Source organism: Pleuronectes platessa, chromosome 2 (genome assembly GCF_947347685.1).
Source record: "Pleuronectes platessa chromosome 2, fPlePla1.1, whole genome shotgun sequence".
Classification (NCBI taxonomy): Eukaryota; Metazoa; Chordata; class Actinopteri; order Pleuronectiformes; family Pleuronectidae; genus Pleuronectes; species Pleuronectes platessa.
In genome coordinates, this window is record NC_070627.1 from 21,333,853 (window position 1) to 21,346,747 (window position 12,895).

General features: G+C 39.2%; 1 protein-coding gene across 1 annotated transcript; it reads right to left on the reverse strand.

The window, feature by feature from the left end:
• Positions 1–2,948: 2,948 nt before the first annotated feature.
• LOC128462296 (uncharacterized) lies at positions 2,949–12,181 on the reverse strand. Its single transcript, XM_053447627.1, has 6 exons — positions 12,046–12,181; positions 11,895–11,954; positions 5,838–6,831; positions 5,607–5,762; positions 5,431–5,523; positions 2,949–4,337 (listed from the first exon to the last, which is right to left on the reverse strand). The coding sequence occupies exons 3-6, from the start codon at positions 6,819–6,821 to the stop codon at positions 4,011–4,013; spliced, it is 1,560 nt and encodes a 519-aa protein (XP_053303602.1). The 5' UTR covers positions 6,822–6,831; positions 11,895–11,954; positions 12,046–12,181; the 3' UTR covers positions 2,949–4,010.
• Between the last annotated feature and the right edge of the window lie 714 nt (positions 12,182–12,895).

Below are 12,895 nucleotides of genomic sequence, written 5' to 3' on the forward strand. Positions count from 1 at the left end.
AATTTTATCTGGAGGTAGAAGTGGTGCATGAACGTCACACACAAAACAGATCCGTAGTAAGAGATCCACAGATAAAGAGTGAAACAGAAGTTCTTGCGTTCCATAGAGAAACTGCATTGCGTGCCACTTTGGGGAACGTGCACAGCTGAAAATATGAAGTCTACTTGGATGGTAAGAACTTCATGGACGATAGCAGAATCAAGAGAGCAAGCACGTGGCAAAGAGTAAAAAGTAGTCATTTATGAAACTGGCAGAACAAATTATAATATGGCAGGGTGCCACAGTCTAGATAATTTATGGGAAGCACTGTTGTGGCATGGTGAGAAAGGGCATTACCCTTGGTGGAGGTAAGTGCTCTCAATGTGCCCTTCTAGTTTAGCTTATGTTTGCCATATCAAGACCATATCAAAATAAAAAACATCTTAAAATGTGTGTTATTTCATCCCCTGGTCTGAATTTATATTTGTGACCAGCTGTTGTTATTTTGGGGAAATGAGTGCATCCCCCACTCAGCATTCACTCAGAGCTCAGGGTATTTCAGCATGCATCCTTATCGCACATCTGTCATCCTTCATTAGAGTAGCACTAACCAGCAATGTGCCTCGATGTGTGTGTGTGTATTTGTGTTTTTGCTTGTGTTGACTCACTTGCTGTTCAGTTTTTTTGGGATGCCTGTGCGTGCGTGTGTTGTGTTAATACAGTATATTTGTCTGCATCGTCCCTCAGCTGACAAACAGGTCGGGTTTCTTCCTGCTCGGTGATTCTCTTAAGACTGAGGTTAAACACTTGGCAGAGCAACATATACACTTGTCCAGCAGCACCTGCCTCTCTGACATGATTAATGACTTTATCAACTTTCAACTTATTAAAAACTGATCTCTGACTGTTTGTTATCAGTGTGTCACCACAGAGAGTTCCTCTTCATTCTTCTGTGACACGTAGCATGAGGAATCTGGGTGTGTCCAAATGTTTGTGTGCGTGCATGTGTGTGTGTGTGTGTCGGCCTTCATGTGAGCCATAGCGATTCCTCACTTTGAAAAAGGCTGCTGTGGATCAGTTCACCGTCTCACTTGCATCTGCTTTCTCTTAAAAAACCCTTTCTTCTCCCTCTCGCTCTCCTATCTCGTCTTCCTCCCCTCGATCCGCTCCTCTCGCTCGCCTCCCCTCTTCCTCCTCTCCTTTCCTCTCCTTTCCTCTCCTCTCCTCTCCTCTGTCTAACCAGGATGTGTATGAGAAGCTGGTGAACTTGTCTGCATTTCATTCTCTACTCTTTCATCCTCCTCATCATCCAGGGCACTGCTGCTTTCCAGTCATTCCTCTTGCTTCCATGAAAAATATGAATAAAATCTCTTTTTTTATCTGGCTATCAGAAAACTGAGTTGGACACTTTTGCAACAAGTATTCAGATGTCCAAGTCGTAGTTTTCTTATTTATTTTTAGTGTCCGTGGTAGAAAAATGTTGGGTTCTGATTGTGATGCAGTTTGAAAAGGATGTGGATAAAAAAAAACTAGAACTGTAAATACATTGTTTTAATCTCAACCTAAAGTCTTTAGTGAGTCACATTATAAAAAATGACAACTTAAACATTTTGAAGAAGCCATTTATTCTGGAAGAATTAAAATTGAAAGGGTACATATTGTCCATGACAACTTAAACATTTTGAAGAAGCCATTTATTCTGGAAGAATTCAAATTGAAAGGGTACATATTGTCCCATTCGACATGGTACATTTGGTAAATTCCACATCCACAGGTTTCAGAGGTTTTGCCAAATGGATTTGGAATGGTCACTCGGTATCGAGTGCTAACAGAGGATCAGCAGACTGTTCTGGCTCATGAATCATTTGCTGTTCTGCTCATTTGATCCACATCTGGTGGCAAGAACGCAGCAGAACGAGTAAGTTGTTGGGTTCAAGATTGCACCACAATTTCTTGACTGTCTTGAGTTAAAGTGTGAGTCTGTGTTTTCACAATACTGTCATTTGTGTGTGGGATTTCATAATGAAGCAGTACAAATGCAAGAGGCTGTACGTTACTGCTACTGTCACTTAACAGTCATCGGGCTTGATTAAACACGTGATGTGTTAGACATGTTACATATGTGAGTAATGTGAGTTGTGATAAGGTTTCTGTAACGTGGGAGCCTCCGCATGTGGGCCACTATGTGGAGAAAACAACTAATTGAAGTACTGGTTAAACCAGGAGAAGAATTATCAGCTTCACTGCAGGGTAAGCAAACTGATAACTTCTGAAACAGCCATTGTGAAAAGTGAAATGTTTGTAAAGAAATGCCAGAGAATTAAGTCTAGCTTTGAGATCATTTAATTAGTTTTAATTAAGTTGCCCCAGTTAAAGGTAGGCTGTGTTCAGATCAACGTATGCATGGCTGTAGAGATGTCGGTGTCAGTGGATCACAGCAGTAAAGCCTTTGGACCCTACTTAGACAACATAAGAGCACAGTCAGCAGCACATAGTGTCCATATCCACTTGCACCTTATTCAAGAGTCGGATGCATGTTTCAGGAAAGTTGTACATAGTCTACCAATTAATCACATGTTTGTTTTTGGCGTAACTCTCTTTCCTTTTAAAGACCTGACAGACTTCTACCTTGGCAGAGTGTTGTTATAATTCCCCAGGTATGAAAGAGTGCTTCTCTACAGAGGAAACCAGTCTGTTTAAATAACTGTGTATTCCCACACTGATAAAAATTTCCTGCCTGATCTACTTAAAAAAATCGAGGCAACTTTTTGCATCAGAATATTAGTTAGTTCAAGCAAGATTGGGCTATGTATGAACTACTTAAGTTTTTCTAGACAAGATCTAAAGTTTCCAAGTAAAGTCAATTTAATTTTCCCAAGTAAAATCACCTAAACTTTGCAAGTAAAGTTAACTTAAATTTACTTTCATAATTAAGTTGACTTTACTCAACAAATTGCATTACTTTACTAGCAAAATTTTGCTGACTTAACTTGAAAACTGACGTTATTCAACTAGAAAGTTTAAGCTGACTTTACTGGCAAAATGTGCTTCATACATACAAATAATTAAGTACTTCATACAAAGACCAGTCTTGCTTGTTGTACATAGTAATCTGATGCAAAAAGTTGCCTCAATTGTTCCAAGTAGATCAAACACTATTTTTCAGTTAAATATAATGGACATCAATTTGTCACTTTTCAGCCTTATTTTTAAAAGCTGACATTTTGGTCATGAAATAATCAAAACTAACAGCGTTCAATATCTGCCCTTCAGATTTTTGACCTATTGTGTATATGTCAATATTGTGATAACAACATGATGGTGCTAAAGGAGAATTCATAGTCATCAAAATTGACAGGGTTTATTGGCTCTGTCATTAACTCCAAATCACATATCTCTGAACAATACCCACATCAGGTATAAACATTTATTTAAAGCACTTCACAAGGTGAAATACATTTTGAAATGCAACTTAATCCTTAAGTCTCTCACTCCGAAACAATTGGTGCTTAAAAACAACACGATACACATATGAAATTATCATCTGACAGGGCTGAACGATTTGTTAGTCGTCTAACATTTACAATAAAATTAGCTTTGTATCAGTTTAGAAATCCAAATTGTTCATCACGATATCCCAAAATAACCAAATTATGAAAAATTGAATTCCCCTTAAAAATTATAAATGATAATTGTAATGATCGTCCAGCCCTGGGTGACAGCCATTTGCTTTAGCTGACTGTACAATTTAAAGTGCAAGGAACTATTGTAAAGCATACAGCAACACAAATATAAATGTAGTCGTTTACGTTTTCAGTATACCTGAGAAAGTGCATTAGAAGAGCCTGAGAAAGTGCTGTGTAAAACCCAAAACTAAAGAACTAGCCGAGAGGAAGCTCACTCAACTCTCTTCCTTTTATGATGTCTGTATGGCTTTTAAACACGTAAACTGACCTTGAAACAGTAAAACCTGCTGAACTTGAAAAGAGGAAGGTCACTCAAACTATTGGCCTATGACGTCATTTTGACTTTTAGGCATGCAACATGACCTTGAGATCATGAACCTTTGAGGACATTTTGAGGTTTACATCCTCCAGCTCTAGAAAGATCTTCTGAAAAACCTCAAAGGTATATTTCAGTTTCTTAGGATAGCTTAGTTCCAAGGCATACGTAAGTCCGATCAGGAAGGCACAAGCATGTGCAACATCAGAAATACCGAAAAGCACCTCTTCTCCCTCGATGGCTATTCCTATCTGGTTGTCGAGACCTTCATCCTTGGCTTTGCTGACCATAAAGATGTTCAGTACCATTGTACTGATGGCCTCTTGGAGAGCTGCAGCATCGTCATTGTCAAAAATCTGTAAAATATACCATAAGGACAGGTTTCAGTAAATTTACTTTAAAGCTTTAATAGCTTTTTTAAAGCACTTTAATTTTAAACGGATAGTTCACAGAAAATGAAAAAAATCACTCATCAACTCACCACTGGCTGAGTCTAGGGTTAGGGTAGTGGCAGGCAGACACTTGGGTGACGCCACACAAGCAGTATGGAGGCATTTAGTTTTTTTTAAAATGGTGTTTTATTTTAACAAAGGAGGTCACAATTGCCTTCAATGTATTGTATTCGGCTGCAACACAGTTTACTCCTAAGTCTCTTGAAGTGTATTGTGGACTCAAACACTTCACCCTACCATCCATCGGCATAGTGGAGAAGTAGATAATTAGGGAATACAATTTTTTTTCTATCCCTTTTATGTAAATCCAATGATTAACAAAAGCATTGTTTGAAAGCAAAAACAGTGTTGTAATCACGTCTGAGTTATTTTACATTGAGGACATAAGGAGACAAAAAAGTTCAAGGAAATGCCACTGATTGAATATTCTGTTTAGTATATAACCACTAATTCCACCTTAAGTTAAATTTACACTGTTGTTACTCATTTAGCTCTACAGAAGTTACAATTACACTTCACTTGTTTGGTTTATTTCTGTTGACAAAGACGCTAATTAATTGAATTGGGAAGGGGGTCCAAACTGACCCACTTTTCATTAACTACATTTTAATCGTGAAAAAAGTAGAACTTGAGGTTTTACCATTGAGAAGCAAAATTGTAAGACCCACCATTGGATAAATCATCTTTGCATTTAATTAAGCACTGCAGCAATGCAAAAAAAGTAAGAATTTGAGGAAAGACTAACTTTGCCAAAACATTTAAAGTTTGCATGCCTGAAACAGATCTCTATTATGCATGTTTAAAATCTTCTTGTTTTGTAAGGTTAATTTTAAATGCCATTTACTTTGCATAGTGGAGGTTACTCCAGCTGTATTATAGTGCATTTAACTATACTGTGCATATTAATTTTCCAAAATTGTGCCTTGTTTAGAACCTGAAAATGTGATGAATACTTCAGTAGAAATATATACACAAGGCAGATGTATTTTATCTTTACCTGGTAGACTTTGATAAATCCCTCCGGCTTCTCTCCAAGGTAGAGAATGAGGCCTCTGACCACCGCTTCTCTCCTAGATTCAATGCTGTTGTCCTACAAAAATATTAAATATTAAATTATGTAGAATCAGAATGCTACTACACAAAGCTAACTGCTATACTATTATAAGTACGTGCCTTATTTAACATGTCAAGGGTCTCATCCAGTTTCCTCCCGACAGCTCCTCCCTTCCTCCTGAACAAGCTCAACAGCTGGGGTGTATATTGATCCAACTTCCCTAGGAATGTGGACTGGAGTGGCTTCAAAGTGATCCTCCGGAATTCCTCCTCGACCTGAGAGAGACCAACAAAGATTGAGATACAAGCCGATAATGATTAATTCCATCTAGAGAAATTATTAGAAAATACCTGGAAAAGCGCAAACAGGGCAGGCCATCGAGCCCTGAAGTCAATCACCGGTGGTTTATTGAGAATTACATCACTTCGACGCAGTGAAAAGGTTGTTGCCATCTTATCATTGATCACGCTGTCGTTGTCCCTCTTCTTGAACTCGTAAAGAAGCTCCACTCGCACCTGTTCAAGGCTTTCCAAACTTTCGCCTTGAGGAGGAGGTGGGAGGTAATTCACCTCCGATTTCTTTGCCTTTTTCACATTTTTTGCTGGAGTGCTATCTGCAGCCGATTTTCTCTTCAGAGTATTAACCTGTAACTCTGGTAGTCCAAGGTGTTTGACCTTCGCTCTGTAATTCCCCATCTTGTACTTAAGGCTGTTGTGCCAGCCGTACAAACCATTAAATGAAACTGGGTCCTTCAAACAAGGGTGCTTCATAATTAGGGCCACTGCTACCTGCTCTCTTTGTGCCTGTGAAGGATATGCAGTGTAGAAAAAAATACTCTCTGCTAATTTCTCCAGAATGTTTGATTTTACTGAAGGATTATTAAGTAGGGTTCCGTCCTTTTGGTAAACTTCATTTGCAGCTTGTAAAACAAGCTCGGTGTCAAAGGCGAAGGTAGGTACCTCAAATTGAGCTGGCCATGACACAGAACGAAGGGAGGAGGTGCTCCTTGGAGAAGAGAGAATGATGGTATCACTAGATGCAGTGGAACCAACATCTTCTGATAAGTCTGCACCACTGCTATCAAAGCTCTCCAGGATCACTGGCTCAGCAAGAACCACCTTGATGGTGTCTTTGTCCTTTATGTCGCATGTTTTAAGGAGAGTAAAAAACTGACCATCAAATTCCTGGTCCTGGAATTGCAAACTAAAATCTTCCTCGATTGCAAATGTCTCTTGAACGATATTCTTCAAATCCTCCACAGTCTCTGGGATTCCTGAGGGCAAAGGAAGCTTCCTTATTTGTTCTCGGAGTATGACTCGGAGTTTGGCAGACATGTTGATGATTCTGTAGTTGAAGAGAAAGACATAAGAAACATTAGAACCTGTGGCAGCCTTCAGTTGTCATAAAGACTAAAAAAGGTGTTTAGTTTGTCCAGTTTAGATGACTGTAAAAAGCATGGCGGACTCTGTAGAGAGGACCCACTACTGATGTTAATATAAAGTATTTAAACAAAGGGCCCATTTTAGGGCAAAGAAAACTCAAATTCATACAATTTAGATGAAGCACACTAGTGAAAACATCACTAGGATTAGGATTTGTATACAGTTTCTACCAATAGATCCCTTTCACCTAAATCTTACATACTGGACCTTTTAACAATTTAGAGCAATGTGTTAAGAGCATGAGGTATTCTCAGTTAAGTAGATAAGGTCCTTTGCAGTTTCATAGGTACATATTGGACAACAATTTTAAATTTTAAATTTTAAAAACCTGCTAATGTATAGTGTATACAACTACCTAATCTTGCAGGAGAATGTGATGCTTCAAGGTGACAAATCGCTTTTGCTGAACAGTGTATGCGGCAAGAGGGTAAGAGTCTGTTAAATCTTGCATTTTAAGGACAGTCGCTTGTCTTGTGGATTCCAATTCAAAAGCCCTGAGGTGCTCACTGTACCAGGAATGTAAACACTTGACAGCAAATACAGGCTCGCCATGGACAATGAGGATTAGACTCAGTTCAACAAAGTCTGGAAGCCCTCCAGTGGATCCATGGGGCAAGATCATTCCCACTGAGTAACTGGTGCCATGGCAAATCACTGTATTGGTCACATGAACACATGTCTCTCCAGGAAACTTTCTTTGCACCGCATCCTGTATGCTTTCCTTCAGGACATCCACAGGCACTGTGGACAGATTTGAGACATTGAGGGCAGGTTTGAGGATGTCTCTGCCATGCATATGGTAAGCCAGCATGAACTGATGCTTAACCGCAAGAGACAATAAAATGTTGCGAAAACACCTAGTATGTCGAACGACTCGCTTAAAGAAGCTATGTTTCGCTTCAAAGCGCATCGTCCACAGAGCTACAAGCGGTCCAAAAGCCTTGATTAGTTGTGGATAATGTTCAAGGAAATGGTGCTTTGGCAGAAGTTTTGCCTCTGGGAAAACCTGCATGTATCTATGCCTGTGCTCTGATATCTTGGTGTCAAGGTATCTGATTGTGTCATCGGTGTGAACTGGAGAAACCACTAGTTCAACAATGTCTTTTAGATCCATTAGAAGATGCCATGCTGGTTCACTCTCTGGCACTCTGAAACCAATGATAAGAGGGAGCAGGCGCAACAAACACCAATTTTCATGGGCGTTTCCACCGACGCTGTTTTGGGTGGCAAAGTTCAGTGGCACAGGCTGTGGGCTGTCAGCTTTGTCAGTCCACCTGTAGCTGAACTGTCTGATTAGGTCATTGAGTTGAAATACAGTAAAGTATTTTTTCTTTATCAGAACCTTAAGGCACAGAGCCAACTCCAGACGTACTATTCCCTCGAAAAGGTCGTGGAGCAAGTCTGGTGGATACCCTGACAAAACGTTAAAATATCTTAATGTATTAGTCAAGGCACACTGCCTTTTCACACCAAAGCAGTGAGTGAGAGTGGGACTTTCTAAAGCAGTTTGTACATGAAGAGAATGTTCCTGCTTCGTTCTTCCTCGGAAGGATCCAGTTCTTACTTCTTTTTTCTGAAACTCAGACAGCTCTCCCAAACAAAACCTACAAACATGAGATCCAGAAAAGCTTTCTAAAAAGCCACCGATTGAATGGGCACCTAAATTGTCCGCTACTACACAAACTATTGTGCCTTTGATTTTCTTTCCAAACATAGGAATAAAGAGCCCTTCCTCTTCCAACTGGACAAGGTCTTTTAAAAGTGGTTCAAGCACTGCCTCATAACCAAACTTCTTTACGTCAACTGCCTTGCAAAGCACAGCTAGATAAATTGACTTCAATGTAGCACGAAACTGTGGTGGAATATTTGCCAATACCCAGTACACTGCAGTGATTTTGTGTTTTTTTCGGGATGTCCCCAGAGGATTGCAAACCTCAAAATCGTCAATGTAGAGAATGAGAGGAAGAGTTATGTCTTCAGTTGAAAGAAGTGCATTTTCTTTAAAATGTGTTCCGTCACGAAATGACTTGTAACATCCATCGAGAGTAGTATATGAAGAGTTGAAAGCTTTCTCCTGTATGTCTTTCACACTTAAAATCTGTGACAATGACTGAAGAATGGGAATGTATTGTAATGTTTGACCTTCCTTTTGGTCCAGAATGTATTCGACAGGCTCTACCACGTGAAATTTCTTCTTAAAAAACTCATGCCTTTTGTAAGAGGTGGCAAGAGGACCGTCAGCTCTTAAAGCTGTGCCAATAGGGTTTGTCTCACACAAGTGTTTGACTAAATCGGAGATGGCAGAGTCATTAAGCACCCCCTCATGTTTCCTTAAACATGAATTTACAGTTTTTGTTATATCAGAAACTGACACCGAAGAAGATATAAACTGGAGCTCTGCTACTACTTCACTAATGCAATTGCTTGGCACATTATAAATGCTCTCTAACTTTAATAAAAGATGGCCTAGCTTCAGTTCAATTTCTTCTTCTTTCAATTCTTCCTCTCCTGAACAGTCATATTCTGCTGAACCCTCAGCCTCAGAACATTGTGCTACAGCAATATCATCTGTAATATTTGACTGGTCTACATACTCATGTACGATTTCAACCCGGAAGTCACTTGAAGAATGTGATGCGTGTTGTCGGGATCTGTGTGATGCAAATGTTCCATACACATTTGTGTAAAAATCACACTCCCTGAAGACACAGTGCACAGTTTCACTTTTCCTAAGATGAACTCCAAGATGTTGGAAGTAATCCTTCTCAGAGGAGGCACAATAACTGCAAAGTTCACAACTAAAACAATTCACTTCTGGTGTGGATTTGTTAGTTGGATGTCTCTTTGACAAATGTGACTTGAGGGCATTCCAGGTTTTGAAAGAGCAAGGGCAATCAGGATATAAACAGGGAAGAAACTCTCTGTGGTTGTGCCTAAACCTATAGTGCTTCAAAAGTTCATTTGTTTCAGGGCAAACAAAATTACAGATCTTGCAAATCCATCCCATTAGGACTGAAACCCAGGGGCTAGATCCAAGTACATCCAGACCCCGAAGGAGAAGCAAAGTGAGTGGTCTCTGGGGAAGGTTAGGGTGGGACTCTGCAGGAGATTCTTGATGTAGGCATTGTTAGGGCAGGGAGCTTGGCTTCCATTAAACGTTGTTCACCTCTCCATTTCTTGGTCCGTCTGTCCATCGACAAAAGTAAAAATAAAAATAAACATAAGACAATAATTTTGCTGCTCAGTCATTTAAAAATAGACTGCAATTTTCCTAGCTGATTCAGATTTCCGTTTTTCTCTTTTTTAGTCTGACCTGCCATTTAATTTTTCTTTCAGGAACTACAACAGACAGCACACACAAAATTTGTTGAACTTTTCTGTTTATGGAAACATTTTACTGTGTGATCAATAGTAAGAATATTGAATGGCATTACTTTTACATTGTATTTATAATATACCTCACTTAAAGAAAGCCCTTTGCGACTATAGTATGATTTACGATATACGATTTTGGCCTGATGATTCTCATTTCATTTAAAAAGTTGTGCATGCATTGCTCAGGACTGGCATAGGATGCGAACAGTTTGTTTTGTTTGATTTGTAATTTTTGTTTAAAAATCATTACTTTTGCTTGGAATGCTTTAGAAAGATGACGCTACTTTATGAAACACAGACTGGATCATCAAGATGGTTACTGATCAAGCAAGTCATACATTAAGTCAAACAACCAAAATGATGTTTTATTGTCATAAAACATAATTTTGTTTATGTTGATTCTACTGAAGGGAGACAAATTTAATGAAGACATAAATCATGTTTAAAATGTGTCACCGGTCATACAGCTTCAATGATAAATCAGTTAATAGATTACTTTTCCACCATTAAATTAATTGCCAAGTATTTTGATTATTCATTCATAATTTTTAAGCATTTTTTATGAAAGCATAATCAAATACTCAGATCTCACTATCTCAATTGTGAATGTTATGATTTCTTTACTCCACTGTGAGAGTAAAGACATTTTAGGATATCACCTTGGGCATTGGGAAAAAACTAATTAACATGTTTCACAATTTTATGGATTGATTAATCAATAATGAAATCAACAATGAAAATAATAGTTGCTGACAAATGGGTATCTTGTACAGCCTTGCTGAGTCACAATAGAGTAGTTTTATTTTATTTTAAAGGATTTGGTTATTTAAATTAACACAATCGTAATATCAAGCATTTTCATTGATTTCCAGGATCTGTGAGACCGTTTGTGTGACGATGGTGGATGGGTCAGAATAATTTGCTGTAGAAAAGATCAAGATCACAGAGACCAGTCCTCTTTGTGGACCGTTCCTCTCTGCTGCATACTGTGCAGCAGACATAGAGAGGGTGTGTGTGTGTGTGTGTGTGTGTGTGGAGGGGGGGGGGCTGCTCTTTCACGCAGAAGCTGAGTTTACCTTAGATTGACTCATTTTAAGATTATGTCAAACCAAGAAAAATGATAGCTTTCATGTAAGCTTGTAAAAAAAATCGTTTTGCTCCGTGGCAGTGAAACTTCAACTCACTTGTTCTCCGGCGCAGCTTCTCTTCGTGTCGCGATAGAGAGAGGGAGAGAGCGAGCGGGCCAGGGAGACAGAGACAGAGAGAGGGAGAGAGAGCGCGCGCGCACGAGAGAGGCACGTGTCACATGCGTGTGCAGCAGGCAAAAAATAAACTATCCATATCGGACCTTTTCGGTGGCTCAACCGAAGCCGGTGTGAATAACTGACAACCGCGACACGAAGCCGTTTGCAGATCAAACGCAGACAGTGCGGCCCCGGGGTAAAGAAAACGCCGCGGCACCATGAAAACCCTGTTAGTGTCGCTAAAAATGTTCTTCAAATATACTTTGTGTAAAGCCACTTACTTATATTATCGTCATAAAAACCCTCTTACATTATTTTTATTTCTTTAACAATGTGAAAACCTTACCTGGAAGTTGTCGAACCGTCGATGACAAACTGGCTTCACCATGCACAAAGTCCAATGAAACTGTAAAAAAAATATCTTCTGATTAAAATGAAACAACATTGTGTTACTGCAGTGCATATATTTCAGAAACATATTTTGGCGCAAAGTTTACCTGATCAATGAAGGTGATGAGACCCGTCGCCATGCTAGAAAGTTCTTCTGAGCCAAAAATGGGGCCCCGCCTCCTGACCTCAGACCACAATAGGCACAGCCTATGGCAGAGCACTACGCAGGTGCATGAAATCACGTGACTCCCGCCACTTTGCAGCGTAAATGCAACAATAAAATGTGTGTTGGATGTTTGTATGGAAGAAGATTAGTTGAGATTTCGTAAATACATATTGTTAAGAAAAAAAATAATAATCTCTTGTATTTTCAACAGATGCAGATTAAGTCGACAACTATATATTTTTTGTAGAACTAAAAGCATACATATTTATTGTTAATATCATAGATATAATTGTGTTACAATTACATGCTCTCAGAATCACTTTTATCAGTGCACAATTGGTCCAATCGATATCCATCATTGGCTCAGGCTGTCATCCTGTGTGTGTGTATGAGCATTATGCATCCATATATCACTGTCCCGATGACATGGCCTGAAAGTAACTATGAACTGCTGCACCACTGACCTCGGATCTGTTTTGTTTGGCCTAGTGTGCAACACTCATGAGGACAATGTGTGAACAATGCGTCTGATCAAACCGACAAACACACCCATGGGCACAAGTGCATTTGTTATTCAAACAACGTGGGCACTGGATGAGACAATGACAACTGCGTTAGTCTGAAATTAGCTCAATGAAAACTTTCACAGAACAAACTATGCAGAAAAGATGTGCATTAATTACACTATACATTTGGTTGTATTTGTTTAGTGGTTTGTTAGTTGGCAGGATTTCTCATAACTACTTGACGGATTACCACGGATCTTGGTTAAACAATGTTGTGTATGTCAG

Bases quoted from the DNA above. Each gene is read 5' to 3' on its own strand.
- LOC128462296 (XM_053447627.1), bottom strand. From the start codon at position 6,821: ATGTCTGCCAAACTCCGAGTCATACTCCGAGAACAAATAAGGAAGCTT. The intron at 5,524-5,606 runs GCACGTACTTAT...ATATTTTTGTAG, and splicing joins CCCTTGACATGTTAAATAAG to GACAACAGCATTGAATCTAG. The intron at 4,338-5,430 runs GTAAAGATAAAA...TATATTTTACAG, and splicing joins GATTTATCAAAGTCTACCAG to ATTTTTGACAATGACGATGC.